Source organism: Thamnophis sirtalis, unplaced genomic scaffold (genome assembly GCF_051295495.1).
Source record: "Thamnophis sirtalis isolate CommonGarterSnake01/CBP01778 unplaced genomic scaffold, rThaSir2_p1.2 scaffold_7, whole genome shotgun sequence".
NCBI classification, from domain to species: domain Eukaryota; kingdom Metazoa; phylum Chordata; class Lepidosauria; order Squamata; family Natricidae; genus Thamnophis; species Thamnophis sirtalis.
Genome location: NW_028261387.1, coordinates 21317101 through 21344000, shown reverse-complemented (window position 1 = coordinate 21344000; position 26900 = coordinate 21317101). Strand labels below are relative to the sequence as shown.

At 38.8% G+C, this 26900-nt stretch overlaps 1 protein-coding gene across 3 annotated transcripts in view; it reads left to right on the top strand.

Annotated features, from left to right (window-relative positions):
- Positions 1–26900, top strand: part of LOC106540234 (serine/threonine-protein kinase TNNI3K) — a 236331-nt gene that overhangs the window by 61712 nt on the left and 147719 nt on the right. For all 3 annotated transcript variants that reach the window (XM_087719469.1, XM_087719466.1, XM_087719467.1), the window contains 6 exons: positions 8740–8838; positions 9943–10081; positions 24483–24627; positions 24736–24840; positions 26042–26136; positions 26704–26853. In XM_087719469.1, the coding sequence (XP_087575595.1) occupies positions 8740–8838; positions 9943–10081; positions 24483–24627; positions 24736–24840; positions 26042–26136; positions 26704–26853 (733 nt within the window). The remainder of the gene's footprint in view (positions 1–8739; positions 8839–9942; positions 10082–24482; positions 24628–24735; positions 24841–26041; positions 26137–26703; positions 26854–26900) is intronic.

Here is a 26900-nt window from a genome sequence, read left to right as displayed (position 1 = left end):
AGGTGGGTTCCTACTGGTACAGTATGGTTCGGCCAAAGAGATAGTATCTCCAGTGGATAGGTGACCATACCAGTTCTATCCTCAGTGGCACCATCTTGGTTTTCTGTTCTGCACATGTGCAGAAGAATCTTCATTGAATTTTTTTTTGCTTTTTAAATGTGTGCATGCGCAGAACATTTTAAGTGCAAATGCCCCACCCACCCACCCCACCTAGTCTCTCCACACCTCCCGGGTGGCTTCCCTACCTAAGCTGCCATGTGGTGCCTGCCCTGCACCCCAACTGAGCTGCCTCCTCCTCCTGACTACAGGAAAGTCTCGCTTGCCCTCCCAAGTTTGCTGTGCCCCCCACCATCCCCTTTGGGCTCACAACCTTCCCTTCACCTGCCCCTTTCTGGATCTCCACAAGCCCCATTTTGGCTCCCAGCAGGCTTCAGGCAGGTCTACTAGACCCAAAATAGAGGGGGGGGCACACCCATTTTGGCTCCCAACAGATTTTACGGAGGCTTGTTAGGCCCAAAATAGAACATGGGTGGGGGCTGGGGGCCCTGCACCCATTTTGGCTCCCAGCAGGCTTTAGGGAGGCCTGCTAGACCCAAAATAGATCATGGGGAGGGGCAGGGGCCGTGCCCATTTTGGCTCCCAGCAGGCTTTAGAGTGTGGGGGCGGGGGGCCTGCACCCATTTTGGCTCCCAGCAGGCTTCAGGGAGGCCTGCTAGGCCCAAAATAGAGCATGGAAGGGGCTAGCAAGTTTCCCTGCAGCCCCCTGGGAGCAAAAGCAGGGGGTAGGGCTTCAAGAGAGAAAGAAAGAAAGAAATCCCCACCGTTTGTAGATCCCCAAGTGCATGGAGCAGAGAGGTCTTTAAACTGTCAATTCCCAGAATTCAGCTCTGCTGGCTGGAGAATTTTGGTGGTTGAAATTCACAAGTCTTAAAGTTCCCAAGTTTGAATACCTCTGGCATGGAGTTGAGAGCTTATTGAAAGTGCGGCTAGCTATCCTTGCTCAGGCTAAGCTAAGCAATAGTGGAGCTCTAAGAATGCCAGATGATCAATGGGCATGTTCTCAGTTTCAAAATGTCTGGCTTTTCTTCCTCCTATTAAAAATCACCTGGGGTTCTTCACAGGGGGAAAGGAAGGAAGGAAGGAAGGAAGGAAGGAAGGAAGGAAGGAAGGAAGGGGAGAGAAAGAGGGAGGGAGAAAAAGGGAAGGGAACGTGAATGAGATATGGATGGATGGATAGAGGGAGGGAGAGAGAGAGAGAGAAAAAGGAGAGGAAGGAAGGACCACAAACCTGGCACTAGATGCAGCTTCAGAGGATCCTTTGAAACAGCATAGCAATCCAGGGCTAGAATGGACCTCAGGGGTCATCTACTCTAAGATCTCCAGCAGGAGATCTTATATCATCTTGGTTATTTTAGTGCCTCTAACACAGAGGAGAAATTCCCAGAAATCCCCAGGCATTGCCATCCTCTCGCCCCTAGTAAAAAAAAAACTAGAGCAAAAACTGCATGCAGTATTTAAAAGAATAGAAAAGGGAGCTGCTGTGTATTGTTTAATAGACTGCTAAATTGGCTAAATTGGCCATGCCCACCCAGTCACATGACCGCCAAGCGGCTCTCATCCGGTCACATGGCCACAAGCCACTCCCACAAAATAATCCACGCCCATAGAACCGGTAGTAAAAAAAAATTGAAACCCACCACTGGTATGTACAGTATGTATGGATATATTGTCAGAGATCAGATCTAGGAAAGTCAATCCCCTTCTGTCTTCTTTGGTTTACTGGAATATGAAAAAGACAGGAAGATCACTGAGAAATATTTGGAACTTCTCCTATTTAGTCAAGTTATTTTTCCAACGGATGTCTGGGAAGTTAAAGTATCTCATTATAAACATGTCTCTTTCCTGAAAAATGTTATAATCAGATCTAGGAGGTCATTATCCAGATTGTCTGGCTGCCTTGGCAGTTTATAAACGCACCACAAGATAATATTGTTATCTTCCCTTTTGTCTGCATTTTCCAAATGCTTTCCGTTGGATTCTGGTGTTCATTTTAGTTTCAAAATTTAGAGCATTGTCTAACATCAGGTGCCCAACTGAGCTTAAGTTAAATTGAATGCTCTGGTTGGTATAACTGGAACACCAGCATGAAAACAAGATACAGAGATTGCATTATACACAAATTACTATTGTGAATGAACCCATAGTTCAGCAATGCACTAACAAGCAAAATTAAAAAGACTATTAGACCTAATAAACTGTTGTTGTATATGACAGAAATGTTATGGAAATTAAGAGAGATGAAAGATACATTAGATATATAGTGATATTTTCTCCATTAAGCAAACTGTAATTAGACATTCTGAGGATTAATTATATTAGCAAACTCATTCAGATGCCAACATAAATTGGGAAAACATTATATTTTGGAATATTTAAAATGTTTACATATTTTAATATTGAATATACCCATTATCTAATTGTATTTATTAACAGCACTTGTAACCATGTGTATTTGTAGCCCTATATCTGGGACTTAGTACACTTAAGAAAAATATATATGCAATCGTTTATTAGAATTTCAAAATTATATATTTTTTTATATATCTTCTATCTGCTAGTTAGCCAGTTACAAAGCAGCTTAGAGTTGTGAATAAATTGTACCTAGAGGACATGATTGTATTAAGGTATATTAAATTGGAAGTAATTGGGGCAGTATTCAAAATTCATCTTGTTTTGGTTTGGATGGCTTAATTAAAAGAAAATGATGATGATATTCAGAAAAAATGTCATATTTTTGAAGGTTGCAACACAGAGACATATAGCAGTTTTAGAACCAAGGGGCCTTAATTGTTATCTTTCTCTTTTTAATTTTGCTTCCAAAAAGGCAATAATAATTGATCAGATTGTGTTAGAAATCTTTCTGTTACCCTTGTGCAAGAAAGAAAAAGCGTAGTTTATCTAACATATTAGCATTTGTGGACAAGACTCTCTAACACTTAAATAAACTTTAACTGATGCTCTCTTATAGAACTGGACTTAATTTGGCTCAAAGACTTTGGATATAATTTTCTGTGGAGTCATTTAACAAAGCAGGAATGAGAAAAGGGCCAAAGGTTATGTTGCTAATAAAAAATAAATTGGTTAGGTGAAGAGAAACTGAAACATAAGCTAGTTTTTGAGCTAGTTTCTAATTAATGTGATAGTCCTATTATGTATGACCTTTTCTTTCGGAGCCATTACTTTGCTTTAACTTTACTTAAACTGTGCTTAAGGACCTATCTAAATAAATAAATAGAAATGAGAGTATTAATATGCTGGAGACACTAATTGCAGTGAGGCAAGTGAAAGTCAAGTTAAATTTCTAACTTTGGTTAGATCAAGCTGATATTTATTTAATCACCCCCCCCACCCACCCCCAAAATACTTTTAAAAGCCAGTTTGGTGATTAAGATCCCAAGCCTGAAGCTGGAAGATTGTAAAATAGTACTACGTTAGGCACAAAGCCAGTCACTTTACCTCAGATTTAGGAAGCCAGCAATGGCAAACACATTTCTGAAATCTTGCCTAGAAAACTGCAAGAACATGTCTAGGCAGCCACTGAGAGTCAACACCAACTGAAAGGAAAAAGGAAAAAAGAGAGGGAAAAAAGAGGCTTTGCCAAGTCACAGTCTTTATGCTTAAGTACCAGTCTAAATAAATAAATAGAAGACTGTTAATAACTTCGTGGCACGACAAAACCGCGGTCCACTAAAGCGCGCCCGATTAAAGCGCGTACCTGACGTCATCAGCAGCGCGACAAATACGACCGCGGAGAAAAAAGGGCGCTTTAAAAAGCGCTTTTAAAGCAAGCTGATTCACGTAAAGGTAAGGGTTAGGGTTAGGGTTAGGGTTAGGGTTAGGGTTAGGGTTAGGGTTAGGGTTAGGGTTAGGGTTAGGGTTAGGGTTAGGGTTAGGGTTAGGGTTAGGGTTAGGGTTAGGTTAAGGGTTAGGGTTAGGTTTAGGGTTATGTTAAGCGTTAGGGTTAGGTTTAGGGTTAGGTTAAGGGTTAGCGTTAGGTTTAGTGTTAGGTTAAGGGTTAGGTTTAGGGTTAGGTTTAGGGTTAGGTTAAGGGTTAGGTTTAGGGTTAGGTTTAGGGTTAGGTTTGGGGGGGTTAGGGTAAGGTTTTCACGTTAATTTTAACTTTACCGCTCACAGCGTGATGTTTTCGTCGCACTGTGATGACGTCAGGTATGCGCTTTCGTCGAGCGCGCTTTAGTCTACCGCGGTTTTGTGGTGGAACCAATAACTTTGGTTAGTGTATGCTTTCATGTATTTAGACTAAGATGACCAGATGTCCCGCTTTTGGCAGGACGGCCCCGCTTTTGAACAATTTGTCCCACATCCTGCAGTGTTTTTAAAAAGTCCCAATTTTTTGGTTGGCAGCGCACATGGCAAGAAAACACCATGCGGCAGTTTGCAACTGCCGCACAGTGATTTCTACTGTCACAGGCTCCGGAAGCTGGGGAGGTCCTTTGCAGGCGGCTAGAACTGGGGATTAGTGACATGGGGTCAGGTCTATGGAGCGGAGGGCTGAGCTGGGCGAAGCGAGGTTTCTTTTTTGAGGGGGAAGTCCCGGCTCGGTTGTGGCTCCCGAGCGCCCTCGGCTGCGGCTTCATTCCCCGAAGTCTGAAGGGCTTCCCCAAAGCCCCCAGTGCTCAGTCCCAGGCCAAGCGGCTCAGCCGTCGGAAGTTTTTTTTGCCCGCTTCTCTTGGACGCCGCTCTCCCTGCAGTCATGCCGGTCTTCCACACCTGCACCATCAAGAGCATCCTGGAGCCAGTGGCCCAGCAGATCTTCCACCTGGTCATCATGCACGAGAAGGGCGAGGTAGATGGCAAGGTCATCCTGGACCTCAACACCCCGGTGAGGGGAGACAGGCGGGGATCCGGTTGGGAGAGGCCGGCAATGGGGGTGGCTTTTGAAAGGGTTGGGGGATGTTGGGGGAAGGCAATCGGGGGAAGGCTGCTTTGCAACCGCCAGCGAAGTCCCATCTAAACTTCTTGGTTTGCCCTCCCCGGCCTGGAGCAGACCGTTCTCGGGAAAGCCGGGTTCTTCCTCCCTCCCTCCCTTCTCTTCCCTTCCTCCCTTTCCCCTTCCTCCCTTTCACCTCCCTCCCCTCTTTCCTTCTGTTCCTTCTTTCCTTCCTCTCTTCCCTCCTTCTCCTCCCTTTCTCCCTCCCTTCCTCCTTCCCTCCTTCTCTCCTTCCTTTCTTCCTTCCTTCTCCTCCCTCCTCCCCTTCCTGCTTCCCTACTTCTTTCCTTCCCTATCTACTTTCCCTTCCTTCCTTCCTTCTCCCTTTCTTGATCCTTCCCTCCTTTCCTTCCCTATCTACATTCCCTTCCTTCTTTCCTTCCTTCCTTCCTTCCTTCTTCTCCATTTCTCCTCCTTCCCTCCTTCCCTCCTTCTTTCCTCCCCTACCTTATCTTCCTTCTTTCCTTCCTTCCTTCTCCTCCCTCCCCTTTCCCTCCCTTACTTCTTTCCTGCTTTCTTTCCTTCTCTACCTTACTTTCTTTTCTTTTCCATTCCTTTCCTTGCCCTCCCTCCCTTTCTTCTTTCCTTCTTTCTTTTCTTCACTATCTCCCTACTATTCCTTCCTTCCTTCTCCCCCCCTCCCTCCAGCCCAGAGGAGAAGCAGCTGCTTCTGGAACTTCCTGAGAAGTTTCCTTGCCTGCTTTTCTCCTTCTCAAATGCCTTCCAATGACTGGCCAAGCTCTCCTCCCTGGAGTCTCTTTCTTCTGCCTGGGAATGGAATTGGGGGGGGGGGGTTGTTCTTGATTAAAACTTTTGCCACCCAGCGCTGTGGCTGAGGTGAAGCCGCCAAGCTCCCGCTGGCGCCCCCATCCGTGGCAGCGGCGCCTCCCCCTCTGCTCTGAGCACCTGAGCTGGGCACCGCATTACCCCTGCCCCTCCTCCTCCGCAATGCTTTTGAGGAGCCATGAGGCCGTGGGAATCAGTAGGAAAGTGGCGGAGGGGGTGGGAGCAGGAAAAAAAAGGCCCCATGGCTTCTCAAAAGTACGGCGGAGGAGGAGGAGGTGGCGGCAGGGGTAACGCGGTGCCCAGTTCAGGTGCTCCGAGCGGAGGGGGAGGCGGCATCGCCGCTGCCACGGGCAGGGGCGCCAGTGGGAGCTTAGGCAGCTTCACCTCAGCCACAGCGGGCGGCAAAATTTTTAATCAAGAACACACACACACACAGTCAATGGTGTCCCACTTTACCAATTTTAAAATCTGGTCACTTTAATTTAGACAATTTTGTAAATAAAAATAATATGCGTTGGCCATGCCACTGTCTTTGTCAGCCTTCCAGTGTAGGACAGGTTAAGAAAGTGACAGCATAAGAATTACAGGAATACTATTTATTCCTGCAGAATATTAATTTATATTTTATTTATTATATTGGTATAACCACTCATCTACACTACATTTATGGGACAAAAACAATATTGGAAGGATTTTAAACTCTACATTTATCTTTCAGATATTCTGAAAATACTTTCCTGGCAGGGGAGAACCCCATGATCTGTCATTATGAATATATGGGTGGCCCAGAGTCTTTAGGAATCTGATTTTTCAATTTGTTAGTTAATTTTGCAACCATGTTCTTGTGTATAAACATTATCATTTTATTCCAAAACAGAGGCAAGTTAACACTCAAAATGGGCTATATTCATTACTTAACAAATATATTCTGCTTAATTCATCCAGCCAATGGAAGCTCTTTTTCTGTTTTGCAAAGAAAAATGTCTGAACTGTATCTTTTGAATCCTGATATCTTAATTGCACTCCAGATATCTTTATTATATTTTCAACTGCATGCTTATCTTGTTTTGCCTATATATTATGGTTTGTGTTTGACTGTATTGCTATGTTTGTTCAGTAATTATTGAAAGGAATTTTGATCTGGGGAAGTCCACTTCAAGTTGTTTCACTAAGAAAGATTTGCAAATACCCATGCTCTTTTGCCTCATCCATTTAAATTATTACCATATTTATGGATATATCAACCAGAGTTTCCAAGAAGATTTCTTCATTTGTATATGAAACTTACAATATTATCCTGTAATGGGGAAAGGCATACAAATCCTATTAAATACAAGCAAATTGCTTAATCCCTTGGCACAGCATACCCTGATATTTTTGAAATGCACAAATCAAGTATTACAGACAAGTTCATCCTAAACCCACTGCCTCCTCCAATAATTAATTTAAGACTGTGTCTAGAAGGTGGCTCTTTTTACCACTTCATGACTGAGATAAAATCAGCTTCAGAAGTAGTGTAATTTCTCAGCTGAACTACACAACTTAGAATAACATTGTTAAAAAGTATATGCATAAAACTGTGATATGAAACGAACTGAATTTGTTGGAAAGGCAAGTCTTGATAGATTATCTCCAAGTCCTGGTGACATTACTGAAGAGTTTATCAGAAGCACAGTAAGATTGTTTGCAGTAGAAAGTGTTAGTATATTTAAGGAAGATTCCAGGTGAGTTGAAAACCTGAAAGTATCAAGTTTCAGCTCAATAGTTCTAGCTCAAGTATATGAGAAGGCACCCTTGTGAAGATGAATGTGCAGCTCTGATGGATGATACTTGTTCATTGATGTCACAGCAGAAGCATCTCCTGGGAAGGATATAAAATAGCTTCCAAACTCCGTATGATCAGTTCTGCATTATCAGCTGTTGGGACTATACGAAGGTTTGAAGAAATGTTTTGCATCAACAAAGGCTTAGACAAAGGAACCTTGAAAGTTGCTTGGTGAAACAACCCAGTCTCTTCTGAGATGAGCACAGTCTCCTCCTTGGTGAAACAACACACGCTCCCCCGAGAGTGAAACAAAGAGAGGCAACCAACATGCTTCACTTTGTTCTGCTTCTGAATTTTGTTTTATTACATTCTTGCTATGGGAGAAGACTGAATAGAACCTACTGTACCTCTCCAAATTGCCAATGTACCAAGCTGGGAAGGATTGCTTGTGAAGAGCACTGAAGGAGACATCACGAGGACCTCCTTGGTTGGATGTCAGAGGAATTCCAGACTGGGAGGATTTTGTGAATATTGAAAGCAATCTGCTATTGCTATGAACCTGAATCTATTTCAACTAAACTTACTTAACTGCAGTTGAATACTTTACTATGCCAAGTTTGATCATAAATAGGTACTTTTATTTATAGCATGTTTCAAAAAGATGTAGGTTCAAACCACTTGTCTTGGCATACAGGGATGAAAGTTCCTGAAGCCCATATTATAGTCTATTTTATGTACAGTCCAATGAATATTCTGAACATTTAACTTGATGTGAAATTAATGGCCCTATAGAAAACTAGTGTTTTATACATTGCATTGACAGTTGGTGGTTATAAAATATTATTCATGTCTCAGTATCAGAGATATGTTACTTTTCAGCAAATATTGCAGTATCCTCTATTTACTCCTTGGTTTTCTAAAATCATTTTTAACAAGCAAGTTATACATAGTTTAAAGACTCAATATTGTGGGAATATTGGTCTTTTCAAATGGAAGAATAGAAGATAAAGATCTCTACGTGTTTGAAGAAATTTGTGAAAACTTTTCTCTTGACTAAAAAAATGTATTTATGGTGCAATGCAGTATATTCAGTTAATACAAATATAGCATTCAAAAAGTAGCATTCCACAAAATGCAATTATATAGGTATTCTAACTAAAATATCTCCTTTCCCTCCTAGGCTGTTGATATACTTCTACAACATGGTGCTTATGTTAATGTTCAAGATGCAGTCTTTTTTACCCCTTTACACATTGCAGCATATTATGGTCATGAACAGGTATGGCAAAGGTTGTCACTCTTGCTCACAGATGGGAAATTGTATGTACACTATGTTTAATAAACAAGGGAAAATGATGTGGCTGTGGGTTTTTCCCACACATGCATTCCAAATAGTTTTGTTTGAAATAATCAATGTTTTAACATTTCTTGCAATAGTTCAAGAGATCCTGGGTCCCTGAAGTTCTGAAATAGGATTCCACAGATAACTCCTAAAATATTGTCACAAATAGCTGCTCTCAGTTAGTAGGAGGGAACCCTGCCTCTTGTTTCCATTATTATGGGGTCCCAATCCATAGTGCTAACAATAGAGCATAGATAGTAAGTGACAGCCACTGCTAATTGGTCTTGCTGCTAATGATGTTTCACTCTTTATGATGTGTGTTTAAGCTAGAAGAAGAATGTGGTACTCAGTATATCCCCAAACCTTGTTTGCCTATTCAAACAAGCATGTTCTTTAGGCACTGTATATTTCTCTACCTAGATAAAAAACAAAACAAAACAGAACCACTTCCAGAAGTAATTTGAAAAGGGGAACCAACAAAGAACCTAATCATATAGTCAGTTACAGTAATGGTATATGCAATATTTGCTTTTCTGGAATGCTTCTCTTTGAGATTTCTATAATTCAACTGATACAGTTACAGTAGAAAAATCATTATGTGTAGGACTTTGAGGTTGATTTACTTTGTTTTGGTATAAGTTGCTTTGGAACAAATAGTCACAGTTGGTGAAATTATGCTAAAATGCATATGGTGCTTTCATGATAAGATTTTGGCTTTGGAATGCAAACTACAGCTAAGTTCTCGGCAGTTTATTTTATTTGCTATTTCTATCAGTAAGTAAACTAATAAGCTGTTGACTGCTCTTACTAACTGTCATTTTTTTAAAAAAAAGGAATGGGAACTCCACCTAAAAGTCTGTCACTATGCAATTTCCTTATAACTCAAAACTACCAATCTTGATTCTCATCATAATAGTTAATAGAATGACCCCTAATAGGAGGGCTTGTCATAATATATATTTCCTTTGATTTAGTAGAACATGTAAATGTAGCTTGAAATGTAGCTTAAAATTTTCATGCTGACTAATAAAATCTTATCAGGTAACTCGACTCTTATTGAAATGTGGTGCTGATGTGAATGTGAGTGGAGAAGTTGGAGATAGACCTCTTCACTTAGCTTCTGCCAAAGGATTTCTCAATGTTGCAAAGCTTTTGATGGAGGAAGGAACCAAAGCAGATGGTAAGTTATTAGAAATATAACCTCGATGTTGTCCTTTGGAGATCTCCAATTTGTAATGTATCTGATTACTTAAACCTATATGTGCAGTATTTCTGTTCACTAATGGTCCTGGCCATCTACTTCTTTCCTGTAGTCCTTTTCTTTCCACCTTCTTGACCACCTTCTATTCTTTTTTGACTTTCTGCTGATGGCGTTATTGCATTAAGTTCTATCTGATTTGTTTTCTCTGGAAACTGAACCACAAGATAACAGGGGAAAAAAAGGTTAGACCAGACTAGAACCCAGAAGCATAATATGCAGCAAAGTTAGATTTATCAGTTCCTCTTTGCTGCCATCTAGTGCTTTTCTGGATTTTGGCAAGTGAGATATGGTAGCTCTAAATCAAAAGAACTCAGCCAATGGCAATCCATGGACTGTGTCTTTGGTGAGACCCTGGATAACCATATCACCATCACCAAATATGAGTGAAAACCAGGACAACTATATCATCATCACCAAACCTCCTGACCTCTGCAAAATTCCTTGAGGTATTAAATATTTGGGTTTGAATTATTCTGCTTTATTGACTTATTTTTATCCAATAATAATAGACTATAGAAGACAAGGAAACAAAGCAGGTGTTCAAAATTCTAAATTACAATCAGAATTTCATCAATGATAGATAAAGTATTAGTCGAAGATAAGAAAATGATAATCAAGACAAATACAGCCAAGTCTATTTTGCTTTTTATAATATTTAACCTTTTATATTGATTCTTATATTTTTACAACTGTTTTATATGTCTGTTGTTTTATATGATTGTTGTATGGTGGTCAAAGTCACATTCCATGGGATGGGCAGACATGCACATTAGATTGATTGATTTATAAATAAATTTTAAAAAATACAGACTTAATTCAGTAAATAATTTATTTAGAAGGTATTTAGGGCTACTAGATCTGGGCTGAAAAATTGAAAGGGATACAATTTTTTTTAACTGATCCCAGATACGATAGCCCAAATACAATATCAGATTAGATCATTGATCCACCAGCCCAGTGTTATCTATTTTGGTTGGTTCTTAGACTAAGTTTACATCCTAAATTTAAGATCCTTTTAAACTGGATTGACCAGGAATCCTCTGTAAAGAAAACATAAGCTGTATCCCTGAGCAATGCTATAATCTCTTCTCTGGAGGAGCCACAAGCCAGGAGGAGTCTGGTAGCACCTTTTCAGACTGATGTATTTTATTAAAAGGCATAACCTTTTGGTGTATTGCAGCTGATTTTGTCAGATGCTAGGAGTGGCTCAACTGATGTAGGATTTAATTTGGGTTGAAGAGGGGAAAATGGAGGAAAGAGAGCTTTAATTGTTTCCCTTGGGAGGGTGCATTAAAAATGGTTTAACCAAAAGTTAGAAAAGTTGGCTTTTCAGAGAAGTTTTGAAGGACAAGACAAAAGTGATCACAAATAAGTTTCTTGAGAGGTAGTTCTGGACACAAAAGGATTAGTGGAGAATTGGCAGCAATCTTTAACAAGGAAGATGGTAGGGATGACCTTTAGGATTACCATTCTGCTACTGTGGTACAGATATTTTTTGCAGAAATAAAGAGCAAAATGTAAATTTGGACTTCTTTCCATAGCAAAAACACACCGATCAGATGCACTTGCCTCTGGAATGGGGATGCAGCCTTCAGTTTCTGCTCCTTGAAGCCATGCTTGTTGAAAAAGCATTGAGTAAAAAAAAAATATACCCCCAAACCTCTACCCAGTAAGGGGTTTCAACCAGTTCGCACCACTTCGGGAGAACAGGTGGTTAACTTTCTGAGCAGTTTGGTGAACTGGTTGTTGGAAGAAATCATTAGGGCAGAGAACCGGTTGTTAAATTATTTGAATCCCACCACTGCCTCTACCGTTCAACCACTTGCTCAGTAGACAATTTCATAACTTAAAAAGCTAGTCATTAGCTAATGCCCTTTTTATGTTAAATATGCTGATTCATATCTTGTAAAGATAAAGATTCCTGTAGAAGTGACCCCCATGTAATTTTCTTAGGGATAATACAATTCTCATTGTTTTCTTCTAGATGTTTTTAACTCAAAGATGCTTTTTCAAAAGGCACCTGGACTGTTTTTTTACCCCCCTTGAGGACGAAGAAGACATTTGCTTTTTATCCATCAATTCTGGCAGGAAAGGGGGGAGGGGGGCTATGGAAGGATTATCATATTTTTCAGAGTATAAGACACACCCTTTTGAAAATCTGGGTGCATCTTATATACTGAATACAACATTTTTGGCCTCCTGAAACCCTGCCCCCTTTGCAAAAATGGCCATGCATAGCCTTTAGGAGGCTTATTGGGTGCTCGTGGGGGCTGGAGAGGGCAAAAATGAGTGGAAAATGGGCCGTTTTTTGCCCCCCAGCTCCCAGGAGCACCCAATAAGCCTCCTAAAGGCTATGCATGCCCTTTTTTGATGAAAAATTGGCCCATTTTCCTGAAAAATGGGCCCGTTTTCACGAAAAACGGGCCAATTTTGGGAGGTCTGCAGAGTGCAAAAACTTTGTTTTTTTAATTTGCCTCTTCAAAATCTTGGTGTGTCTTATACTCTGGTGCATCTTATACTCTGAAAAATACAATAGTTTTGACAGGATGGCTGTATGTGTGTGTAAGGATCATATTTATTTGCAGTCTTGGCACTCTTCTGAGAGTTCTTGAGGCCATGTGTAGGTTTATCTGTGTCCTCAGGGTCACCTGAATCAGAGTGCAAATAGGGGTGGAATCTTTTTGGAACTACTGAAAGGACTAAATTGTAGACAGAAGGTTAGGTGATGCCTTATCCTTCCCCCTCTGCTGAGAGAGGACTGCTCAGTGTTAACATAAATGGCCTCTTTTTCCTGTCCTTCATGGTCCTTTCTATCCAGAATGTGGACTTTGCTGTCTTCAGAAGAGTGAATTCTTTCTTCTTCAAGGAAAAGTAACCCAGTTCATTTACCTTTTCAAAAAACACCCTTGAGACAACTATGCCTTGGGATGACTGAGAATTTCCACAGACATTCAGCTGTTTTTAACTTTTCAGTATAGTCTGCAACTGCAGAATTTTGCAAAGGTCTCCCATCCAAGAACTAATCAAACTTGCCACTTCTTAGATGGTTCTTTAAATTTTCTTAAAATATTTTTTCCAGTTTTTCGCAGACCACCGCAAAGCTTTGGTCTTCCCATTCTTCTTCCTCCTTATTTCTGCAGTATGATTCTGCTATGTTAGGTTGGAAGTCATTGTTATTTTCTCTTCCTACTCCATAGTATCACCAGTATGAATTTAACATATTCTCTCTGAGTTATGAATACGTTACATACCTCCTACTCCTTCATTAAAAACGGTAGGAACAGCATGAGTCAGATTTGTAAGTTATTCTTTTTTTCCCCACCAAAAGCCCTTGATATTAAAGCTTGATGTGTGTGCACTGAACCAGTATAATTATAATACCAGGAGATGGAGGAGGACTGAAAGAAGAGAAGATACATTCTTCCCACCATACCTGGTTTTTTTAAAGTCTTACTACCAGTTTGTCAATGTATTCCTAAAGAAAAGAAATCAGAACATTTTTACAGATGATGTGTTTTAAAAGAAACAAGGTAGAATGAAGCTAGGACCCTAGAAGATGAAAATGTTGCATTCTCAAAGCCTCACATTTGAAACTTCAGATCTCCATGGCAACTGAGGACAAAATTGCAACTTTAAGTGAAGGAAAATAATTCATTATTTACAATTAGCCTTTGAAATCCACACACGCATTGCTTCAATACTTTGACCTATCCAGTATAACAGCCATTTAAGACCAGGCTTTCAGATCCAGGAAGCTGAAGAATAGGACCAATTGCTATTGAGACAGAACAAAAAAGTCCAAATGTTGCCAAATGGAGCTAAACACTGGCTGAATGAAAAGCAATGTCAAGGGTTTCGTTTTCTTTTTCCTCTTGGGAAAGAATCCTAAGGATCCTTGGCCACCCATTTTTGTATGATATTTAGGAGTTTCAACTAAAAATTACTCCACCAAGAGTGCTTCAAAGTCTGATCTTGAGAAAGAAAGAAGAATGTTCAGATGTGGATATATTAAGGGCATTTGACTTCTATCTTCAACTGGTCCAGAATAATGGTGGTATGGCCAGTGAGGGGAATGCCATGGTATGCCCATGTAACCCTTCTGTTTTGCAAACTGCATGAAATGGGAGTTTGCTTCTGGCTACAATTCAAAGTGTTGGTCCTTACCTACAAAGCCTTACATGGCATAGGGTCTAGTTACTTGTAGGACCTCACAAGATATTCTGTAGTATCTGCCCAGCTAATCTGATCTGATCTGGAAGGGTTTAATCTAACCGTCTAGTGGTTTTTTAAAAAATATGGCACTTGCTGAGATCTTTATTATTTATTGATTGGTTAGATTTATAATTCATCTTCAAAGAATTCAAGGCATGTTATTTTGCCATTATGTTAATCCTATAAGAGAAACCTGAAGTCACTCAGTAAGTTTCCAGGATTAAAATTCAAATACATACATATATGTGTGTGTGTGTGTGTGCGCGCGCACACACACACACACATACGTACATACCTATGTATATATGTAGGTATGTACACACACGTGCACAGACACACACACACACACACACACACACACACACATATTGATTAGCAATATCAAATTGATATAGTATTAATAATAGGTATGAAATTCCTAAATTCAGATAGAAGATAGTATAAAACAATCAATTGATTGTTTACCCTTAATATTATCAACACATAATCAAATTTGGCTACATTTGTTTTCAAAATTCCATGAGAATCAGACAGATCTCAGCATAATAAAGATATCAGAGCAGCAGTATATTGAATAATAGTCATTAGGTGAACAATTGAGTAAAGGAAATTTTCAATATACATTCAAGTTCTCACATGTTATACTTATACATGCACATGAATGTATAGGGATTCACAGTATGAACACATCAATATTTCAAATACATAGAATGTATTTCCTTTCTATTCTTTTTAAAACCTTGAAAACTTGCAGAGATTTTTGGTCACTTCTAATAAAGGTACGATGCAACTACGAACTTTGGACCTTATTCCCATGAAATAGTGCTCTTTTTTCCCCTCTTAAATTTGTGGTAGTGTTAAATTCAGCTTGCCTGTGGTGATCAGAAGAGCAGTCCTTTATTAATTTTTATCTATGACACATTTGACTGTTCTTACTCGTTACAAGCAGCTGTTTCTTGTAACCCCATATGTTATAAGTGAAGTGCAGTATAATGTCACTGTTTAGTTCAATATTGGATTCTGTGAAATCCATTATACAACAGCGGGCTGTCTTATTCATACACAATAGGAACTCTCTCAAGTTAAGGTCAAATGCTGCCAGTGCTGTTTCATGTTTAAAATCTTTACCCATGTGGGGAGTCCAATAGTAAATTGGAATGTTTCTGGAAAGATAGTTTTTCTGCTATTTTGTGTTCTGCATATCCTTGGGCTTATGAAACCTGAACATTGGCACTACCTTCCCAGAGGTACTTGGGGTCATCCTATCAGTGTCAGAAAAGAGCTAAGTGAGTCAACATGTTTTCCTTTTGTCCTGAGGCTATACGTACCTACACAGCTGAGGTACAACACTGGCAGGAAAAACAAGATTGTTAGAGTTCTTTTTTCAATATTTCTGCATTGAATCCTCCACGTATTCTTATAAAACTGGGCTACTTAAAACTCTCAGCTCATGTTCTATTGTACTATATGCAAACTACATCTGCTGAAGAGCAGGGGTTCCTGCTCTTCAAAATCGGGACATTAAAGTGGCAGGTGAGCGTAAGCATACATCCCCATTTGTGCAAGCAGTGGGCAAGGGTGGGTGTGCATGCTCCGTTTGCGTGGGCAGCAAACAGGCGTAGGCATGCATGGTCCATTTGCGAGTACACATACCTGCCGCTTGTGGAAATGAAGCTGTGTACACATATGTACTTACCTGCTGCTTACATGGAACCATCCCCTCTCCTGACCCCCAGATGGTCTACAAATCCGGAAAGGTTGGAGAACTCTGCTGCAGAAGATGTATCACCATTACTAAACTCCTTCATAGATTGCCATAAATTGACTACACAATGTATGGTAATCTTCGACGTATGACCACAGTTGAGCCCAAAATTTCTGTTGCTAGTTGTTAAGTGAGTTTTGTCCCATTTTATGACCTTACTTGCCATAATGGTTAAATGAATCACTGCAGTTGTTAAGTTAGCAACATGGTTGTTAAGTGAATCTGGCTTCCCCATTGACTTTCCATGTCAGAAGGTCACAAAAGGCAATCGCATGACCCCAGGTTACTGCAACTGTCTTAAATACACGTCAGTTACCAAGCATCTGAATTATGATCACTTGACCATGGGGTTGCTGCAATGGTTGTGTGAAAAATGATCATGTCACTTATTTGAATCTCAGCGTAACTTAGATCGGACACTAACAAATGGTTATAAATTGAGGACCACTTGTATATATAAGCCCACAAAGGAAGTATCTGAAGAAATGGAATATATCTCCCTAATATTTTTTTAAATATATTAATGTATAAAGTGTCCTCTTTTGTATAAAATGTGATATGTCCAGCTGACCCTGTTGCTGTTGCTTCAATTTCTGCATATAGTTAACTGCCAGTGGAGCTGCCAGACATAATTTGATTTTTCCTTAAGATGGCATTAAGATTATCCAATTATATTCACTTACTTGAAGAATCTCATCAAACTCAGTGTAAATTACTTTTAAGAAACTATGTATGGGAGTGTATTGCATCGAATCTGTAGAGATCTCTGTTCCTGCATCCAGGTTACTAGCAATTCCAACTTAATCCATATTTTCCAAATCTGATAATGCTGAACCTCTATATATTCCGCTATACAATTGCAAAATAAGCACCAAAACTGAATCTTTACATAAAACAATTATTTTAATTTAGGGATTGTATATGTTGTAATTTACATTCTACTATATATTCTAAGATGAATATTATTCGTTCTTATTTAGGGAATACAAGCAGTCCTCAGTTTAGGACCAGTTACAGCCAGCCTGAAAAAGGGGATTGATGATCAGGGTTCAAAGTTCCAATGATCGCCCCCCCCTGGTCACGTGACCGAACTTCAGGCAGTCAGCAACAGAGCCACATATTCTGCAGTTTGCAGCACCCCACAATCAAGTGATCACATTTGACAACAGTTTGTTGAAAACCAGCTTTTCCAGTTTTTAGCAAAATCGTGCCCACAGAAAATCATTAGTTTGCTTAACAACCGTGGCATTCACTTAACGACTGTCGTATTTGGTTTACAACCATTGATTGCATACAACATGCTGCCAAAATGGGCAGGCTCCATTATGGTCATATGTTGAGGACTATCTGTATCATATATTCTGGAATCTCAATAGATCTCAAAGATAAATGAATGGGCCTGTTGTTTTCTATACCTGGACTCAATTCATAAAAGTTGTTGAAAGTTAAAACCTGTACTTGAAATTTGATATAGAAGACTCTTAAGAATCACCGCCAAAGTCACACAAATAATTTTTAATTATTTTGAAGATTCCTCAAAAAACAGGCCTGGTTAAGCGTCAGAGCAGCCTCCCATAGAAGGTTTTCCTGTAATATAACTTTCAGGTTATGAAAGTCTGTGATGGTTTTTATCAGATTTAAAAAAAAAGATTGGAAGCACAGCTAGGAATGTATAAAACCTATCTTGTCATTGTCCCAGAGTTTTGCATTTCCATTTTTATGGTCATGAAAATCCATATTCTATGGAATGTCAGGCAAATCTTTACTTTTAAGTATTGTAGGCTTAAATTAAATGTGCATCAGAATTCAGATGCTATCAGCTTCTTTCAATAGGATATGCATTCAGGCATACATCACCATTTTTACTCCCCATTTAGCTTGCAAAAACGCTTGCATATTTAGTTACTACCAATATATTTTAATAGAAAGTAAATATGATAGAATCAGAGAAATGTGGATTTCAGGTAATTATCCACATGCAGAGAATCACAACATTCTTATTGGAAACCAATCTAGTCAGACTGCCGCAGCATCCTAATTGCAAGAGAGATACAGATCAGCCTACAGCTCATCAGTGTCTGAATCCATGTATTCAATCATTGTATCAAATTAAGCATTTATACATACAACATTATGTACACACTGTGTTTCCTTATCTATAAACTTTTAATGTAATTTTTTTGCCAGATATTCATATAGGTTTACCCAATATTAAGTCAATACATATTTTGAGAAACGTAAATCAGTGACATTATGGAAGATAAAGTATTTAGTGTTCAGGAATGTGTGCACCCAACAAACAAATAAGGATGTGCAGGAGAGTTAGCAAGATAAATTGAATAGAATATCTCTGACTACTTTTTCCCTCATAATAGGCAGCATGTTCTCTCTTTGAGTTCCTGCTACCAGAAGAATGTCTTTTCATTCTTTAACATTCATGTTCTCTACAACAGTGAAGGAAAGTTGAATTAACATCACCCTGCAGTCATGATCTGCCATGCATGCATTGTGACCTGCCAATGCCATGCAGTCATGATGCAGTCATGATCTGCCAATGCCATGCATTGTGGCATGTTGTGTGCCTGCGTGAAAACAGTCTGGCATATTTGGCAACAAATGCAAGAGTCTGAGGATGTTTGAAGAAAATATAAAATTATTAGTCACAAACAGCCACATTTCAACCCCTAAGAAAGGAGAAAGATTGATTAAACCAAACAAGTATGGACATATGAAGGGCATCATAAGGATGTGAGTCTAAGCATCTTCCCCAATAGGCAAGAATGGCAACCAAAACATATGTAGATGTAATGCACCACTGCAACTCAGAAACTACTCTGAGGCCTTTAAAAAAGAAAGAGGTGGTGGAAAACACATTGTTAAATAGGTAAATTGATCCCTGAAGAACAGGGAAGATGCACCCATTCTATAAAAAAGACAAAAGAAAATTTACAGTAGTCGATGATTCACTATGAACAAGGGCAAATGTCAACATGTCTCATGAAGAGTGTTGACTGCCAGGGCAAGGATTGGGGATACCATAGAACAGATTCATGCCCACTGATCAAGCCCACTGACAATTAACCTTTCGGATACATATAGCAAAAAATGATATTCTCAAGAGCTCTTACATGATGAATTTTCAACCCTTAGGAAGGACACTTTAGCGCTTGGATAGCCAGATTCTTCTAATGCATAGAAAAGGACTACAAAGAATTACAAGGGAATGATTAGCTTCATAAATAATGGGAGTGGCAAGACTGGTTTCTAGAACCATGATCTGAGTTTTCTAAATGATGGATTGCTAATAAAAAAATTGATAGCACCTAACAAAAACAGATTGGAATGGTACATGGTAAGCGTGATCAGAAAGGCTATGAACAAATTGGTGGTGAAAAACCTTTAAAGAAGAACCTCAAGTAAAAACTGAAAGGAAATGAGTGTGTTGCTATAACCAGGCATCAGTCAATTTAAAATAAAAAAGTATTGGCTCATAAAATTAATTGTCTATACATTAATGTTCATATTATTGGAAATAAACAACTTGGGAAAGAATAATAAATTTAAGTTACGGGAAGGTAATTTCTGATTAAATGTCAAAAGAAAAAAATCAAAGCTATTAGACAAATTGATGGTGGAAACAGTTATCAGTGACAGCTTCCCTTCACTGTATATTCTCATTGATATCATGTGTTGGGAGAGCCTTAATAGCAATAGTACTTAGGTTTATACATTGCTCCATAGTGCTTTACAGCATTTTCTGAGCAGTTTACAGAGTCAGTATCTTGCCCCCAACAATCTGGGTCCTCATTTTACCAATCTTGGAAGAATGGAATGCTGAGTCAACCCCAAGCTTGTCAGGATCGAACTTCTGGCAGTGAGCAGTTAGCCTGCAATACTGCATTCTAACTACTGCGCCACCATGGTCTGTATGGTTTACTTGGACTTAGTGTCCTAAAGGGCCTCTTCCAGTTGTATTATGCTCTAACATGCCACTTTCCATGTTTTCACCATATCACCAAGGTAGTAAAAAATAAAATCCAAAATCATACAGTTAGAGCGCATCCTACTATTGATAGGAATCCTCTCTTTCCTTGGGTTTAGTTCACCATTCTTGTTTCAGTCCTGTATCTACAGATTTCAGCTGACTCCTCCACATACTATAACTAAATATAGGCAAGCATAAAGTTCAGAAACTATAAGCTATTGTATAGTGAAAAGGAAGCTTGTTGAAGAATATTTTCAATTAATTAATCAATCTGAGTACTATACTGGTTATGCATCACTTGATTATCTTTTTCAGATATAGTGATGGTAAAAATTATGATAGAGAGAACTTGGTACAGAGATGTTCACATGTTCCTATCACCTCTCAATCTGAAATTAGGTAATATAAATTAGTATTTCTAGAACTTCCCTGAAAACTCAAGCCCAGCAAAATATTACAACTGTTCTACATCTCTTTTCCGCTGATGCTCAAGAGTTTTGCAGCCCAGATTGGGCAGTCCTAATAAATCAATGCTGGACTATTTTTCACTAAATCCCTTTGAACAAACATTCTCCAAGCTCTACACATCCCTTTATTCTCTCCTAGCTGGCCCATATTTTCAATTTTCACATTCATATTATGGACCTGAGTTACAATTTCCTTTAAGCAACCAGATAATATGTGCAATGACAATTTGTGTCTCATATCCCTTTCTTTCTTTCTTTCTTTCTTTCTTTCTTTCTTTCTTTCTTTCTTTCTTTCTTTCTTCCGATAACATTTACAGTAGGTATATTATTGAGAATATTCTGCTAAAATGGGGATCCATTATGAGTTATATATTTTTCTTCATCTACTCTATTTTTCACATAAACAAATATGTCAGAGATGGAAGGTATTCAAAACTGCACCTGGGATTTTGATTGCCAACTGAAATACGGCATGAATCCAGCAAAGGACCATGGGCAAATCTCCAAATACTTTGATGTACACTTATTGCCAGATGAACAGCACAGATGTTTATTTTTTTTAATTATTGTGGTTGTTGCTTTCTTACCACTTCTTTATAAGTGGTGTTATTTGAACTGCACATTTTCCGTGGATGGTTGTTTTTAAGAAATATTTTAACTAAATTCAGTTTTATGATGCTTGTTCATTTCACGTTGTATATACTTATGTTATTTAAGACAACTAATTTCATGAGAATGTTCTTATTTAAAATGCTTTCTAAAACATTTTTAAAATTTAATCCATTATATAAGTAAAGGATTATGTGAAGAAAGTATTGTATAGTTTTACGAACTCTTAGTACTGCTAGTAAATAATACATCCATTTTTGTTTTGGCAAGATAGCTGGATTCCATGCAGATATATTTTTCTTACCAGTGTAAGTCAGAAAGATAAAAGCAGTACTTTCCCCAAACTCTGCTTTGGACACTGTGTTACAATTCGGATAAAATCCAGCCTACTTAATTATAAGCTTTTGAAATCTGGTAAACTTTCACTGAATTGACTTCAGTGTCCCAAACAATTTGGAGTAGGGGGCAGAGATGCAAAATATTGATTGGAAATGAAATGTGTGTTTTAAACACTACTGTTTAGCAGCAGTAATGTCTTTCAGAAGCATTTCTGACCTCTGTACATCAATTTCAAGTAAATTATTGCATTTATGAGAAGTGAAAAACTCATCACTGCAAGCTACCAATTGGAAAATTTCTGCCAAAAAGAAGGGCATGCTGTTTCCTGAATATTCTTTATAAATACTTAACTAGATTAAATCCCCACAGGAGATGAATCTAATCTTTTTCATGAGGTATCACACCAATGATATCTCTTGATAGAAATTGTGAAATTCTACTTCTTGTATGTCAACTGGAACAAACTTTGAATTTACAAATTCAAGAGGCATTGGAAGTGATGGACATTTGTGTGATTCTCACATTTTTGCTCCTCTGATTCCATCTCATTGCTTTTCTAGTAAATCGAGTACACAAAGTAACACGGAGGCCAGTTTTAAAATGCATACAGCTGTTTAACACATTGCTAAAACTGAACAGCAATGCTGTTTCTGAGGTACATTAGCTCAGATTAAAAATAATGCCCTGGTTCTAAAAAGCAGTAAAAACATATAAGAAAAGAACTCAATAAACAGAGTTCTAATTTGCATGGAAGACAGATAAAAGCAACACATGTATGCCAAAGTCACTATTATTATGAAAGATGTTTTGTTTGTTATTATAGATCACATAAGAATGGAAAGAGTTCTCCTTTTGGTAGGCAAAGACCAAATAATATATTTATTTTGGACCGATGATGGGAAAGGAGTAAATTGTAAATAACATGAGCTTCAGATTAATCATGAATGTTAATGTCAATTATATGTGCAAATAATCAGTCTAGAAAAATTTCAGTTTTTCTACAGATCATTTTTAGAAGAGTTTTATTTCAACTTTTACTCCGAAGTACTTATCTTCATACATATGTTTAAATTTACCTTTCCGATTTGAATACATCTTTGACATAGGTTTCCATTCTTGCTGATTCGCAGCATGAGCGTTAATATATTTTAAACAAAATATGAATTTTCCAAGCCATAGAACATTGTTTCCTTATGCTGAATATTTTTTGCTTCTCATTCTTCGTGTAATAACTTGGGTGCTTGTTTCCTTTAACACGTTCCTTTTGGGTCATAATTTCGCTCTACATGCTTAATATGTAAGATAGCAGGATTCCTGTGAAAAGGTCATTAACTCAGTGAAGCTTTTTTATTTTCCTTGACTGAAAACTCCACAATAATACTCAGCAAATATAGCTGCAGCAATAATTGATTACAGTAGGGTCTCAGGTTTCTAAGCAATTACAGGAAAAAGGCATTAAAGGTCAGCTGTAGGGTACAAATCCTTTATCAGTTAATCATGATATTTGAGAAACAGTGTATGGAGAGGTGGGGTGTTTGCAGTGTATGGTTAAAATAAAAGTCCAGATGGTGGCCACAGCAATGTGATTGAAGCTGTGTCTGTCTTTTTTTTTATGTGAATTACACATACAACTCAAAAATACAGACAGATCTTTGGTCACACCATTGTGTCTACCATTTTGCATTTTGACATTATAACCTATAGACACACCTATTGTTTGGGCTTGCAGCTAAGCTTGATGTTATAACTGGATCCCCAATCTGTTTTCTATCTTCTTTTATAGCAGCTTAAGCAATTGATATTCTTTCCCAACATAGATGAGAGAGCAAAGTGCTATTCGGAAGGGTTTAATTTCTCCCACCCCCGCCCCATCCATGCAGGTTGGAATCATCATCTCCATAGGGAAAACATTACACAGGATTGGTTGCACAGCAAACTGGAAGGGATTATTCTCCTTAAGGACTAGGGCAGATAGCTTTTGTGGGTTTAAATTTAATTAAATTTAATGTGTTAAATGTGTTATGGCCACCCACTCCAGAAGACTCTGAGTGGCTTATGAAAAAAAAGTAAATAGAATTTAAACCCACATAAATAGGCAGTGCAGACTAAAATAGCTGCAACCATAAATAGTATAAAACTATAAAATATGCCCCACCAATATATTACAATCACAGTTAAACCCAAGCCTGGGAACAGAACAATGCTTGGGAACAGAACAAAGCTAGGATATGAAAATGGCTAGCCCTTTGCATCTCATGAAGTATCATGATGGACACTAAGTGAAGATAAACTGTTCGTACTAATGGAAAAGAAAATGGAAAAATAGAGAGGTGCAGTTTCCTAAAGTTCCCATTTCACTAAATTAATGTTCAGATGGATGGATTTTGAAGGACAGCTTTAGGTTTCAATGTGGTTCCTCAGTTGCAGGTCAGTTGGATTGAAGATTTCCCTTTTTCTTCTGGACCAGCAGCTAGAGAGAGGACTTCCTATCATGGTTTTGGGTCAGATAATATTTCCTTTCTACCCAAAGAGGAAATTCTCAGATAAATTAGTTTGCTTAATTGCTCTAAATCATCTGTCTTGATTTACAACTCCTTCAATTAAATGCACAGATTGCTCATGATTTTAATTTGGTCATGTATGTATTTGCTTTCATTTGTACTTATGCTTAGTTCACTGTTCTTAGACAGTGTTGAAAGTTGTGTTCTTTTAGTTGCTGATCTTTGGGCAAATTTTCCTCTGGATTGAATGAAAATATGAATCAATGGTTGTCTATTTCTGCCTTATGGGATCAAATTGTGTAGAAGACCACTTGAGTTTGTCAGATTCTGTCCTTTTCCAATGAAATTTCATAATCTACAGTATACATCACATCCATGATCATTGATAAAGCTTTAATTATAGCTACTATTTTTTTTTCTTCCTCCTTTGATTGAATGGTAGTGAATGCTCAAGACAATGAAGATCATGTTCCTCTTCACTTCTGCTCTCGATTTGGACATCAGGATATTGTCAAGTTCTTGCTCCAAAGTAATTTTGAAGTCCAATCGCATGTGGTTAACATTTATGGGGACACACCACTACACTTGTGAGTAACAAGCAATGCTGGGCTTTCCCCCACCCCACTCCTTAGTGTGCACTAATTTCCACCTTTCTTTACTAAAAACAATGTCTTGATCATTTTCTCTCCCTCTAGGGCTTGCTACAATGGAAAATTTGAAGTTGTAAAGGAGTTAATCCAACTTTCAGGAACAGAAAGTCTCACTAAGGAAAATATATTTAGTGAAACTGCCTTTCATAGGTATTTTATTTTATGTTTGATCCCCCCTTTCTCCAAGTCAAAAAAATTACTGAATCATTCGGTCTGTCAGATATTTGATTGGTTACTCAAAATGTTACTGAAAAGGATTGGTAAACCCAATTTTATCTCCTTTTCTTGAGATACTCACGGGGTCTCATTCCCAAGCTTTCCTTTTTGCAGTCTTATTTACCGTTTTCCATACTGCAAAATACATCTGCTGTAAAACACATCTGATGAGTCTCATATTTGTATCATTAGTGAGGAAAAATTCTAGGTGGCCAAAGCTATAAAACAATGAAATAACACACATACAACAGCCAGAACTTAAAGATAAAAACCAGAAGTAATTTGTGCAAACAAAATGAAAAGCAACAGGACTTAACAATATTAGAATTGTATCAACAATATAAGCAGAAGCTTTGAAAATATTTGTATTTTTTTTTAAAAAAAAAAACTTTACATGACTACGTTTTTTAGAATTTACTGGTCTGGGATGAAATGCAATAGAAATCTATGGGGTAAACAATGCAAAAATAGGAAGTTAGTTCTTTGCTCAAAGAATTGCTTCTTTCAGTCAATTTATACACGCATACATACATGCATGCATGCATACTATATATCAGTGATCCCCAACCCCCGGTCCGTGGACCGGTGCCGGGCCGTGGAGTACCTGGCACCGGGCCGCGCAGCGGCCGGGGGCCATGATCGCTGCAGCGGCCGGGGGCCATGATCGCTGCAGCGGCCGGGGGCCATGATCGCTGCAGCGGCCGGCCGATTCCTGAAAAAAGCCTAAGAGCGCCTGCGCAGCTACGTAGGGCTAGCATAGACAGCGCTAGTAGCGTAGCCTTGCGGAGGCGCAGTTTGTGCTACGCTATCTACGCTAGCCATACTGAACTGCGCCTGCGCAAGGCTACGCTACTAGCGCTGGTCATTGACGCGCTCAGCGGGCCACGGTAAAATTATCAAAGGCTGACTGGTCCGCGGCGATAAAAAGGTTGGGGACCACTGCTATATATGACTCAACAGAGGCATTTGGGAGTAAAGATTCATTTCTTTAATATAAATTTTGTGAACCATCATATAGATAAACAGACAGAAAACTTTTCTAACCTTATGTATTTGTGTTTCTTATACTTTATTGACTAAATAAAGTCAATAACTGATTTGATTTTGTTTTCAAAAATTCTTCTAATTCATTCAGTGCATGTACCTATGGCAAGAACATAGAACTGGTGAAGTTTCTTCTTGATCAGAATGTAATGAGTCTGAATCACCAGGGTAGAGATGGACATACAGGTAAATTACTAAGGATCAATTTGTGTTGTGTCTGTGCAAGAACTAAGGAAAGAAAATGTATATGAGCCAAAACAGTGATTAGAAAAACTATTCTGTGATAGACCAGCCAATAATTAGGCCAGAGAATTAACATTCACAGAACTATGAATGCAATAAATGCAACAGCAATGCAACTGTCTCCGAATGACATACATTCCCTGACTTGCAATGATGCTGAAGTCTAATCCAGGCTTAAATCAATCTTCTTCAGGAGAGTAGTCTAGGCTGGGAAGTTAAAAAGACATTGTGGTAGTAGTTATTATTTATGTAATCATCTGAAATGAAGCTCAACTAAAACAAGTCTACCCTTTCTTATATCCTTTAAATCCATTGTATTATTCTTTATATTGTTATGAAAATCTTTCTTATAACAATGCTTTTTTTCCCCTCCTCCTCCTCCTCCTCCTCCTCCTCCACCACCACCACCACCACCACCACCACCACCACCACCTCCTCCTCCTCCTCCTCCTCCTCCTCCTCCTCCTCCTCCTCCTCCTCCTCCTCCTCCTCCTCCTCCTCCTCCTCCAGGGTTACATTCTGCCTGCTATCATGGCCATATCCGCCTCGTCCAATTTTTGCTGGACAATGGAGCTGATATGAATCTAGTAGCCTCTGACGCCAGCAGATCCAGCGGTGAAAAAGATGAACAAACCTGTTTGATGTGGGCCTATGAAAAAGGTAGTATTTTTGTCTTTCACTATGAGTTGTATTGTGTTGGAGGGGTA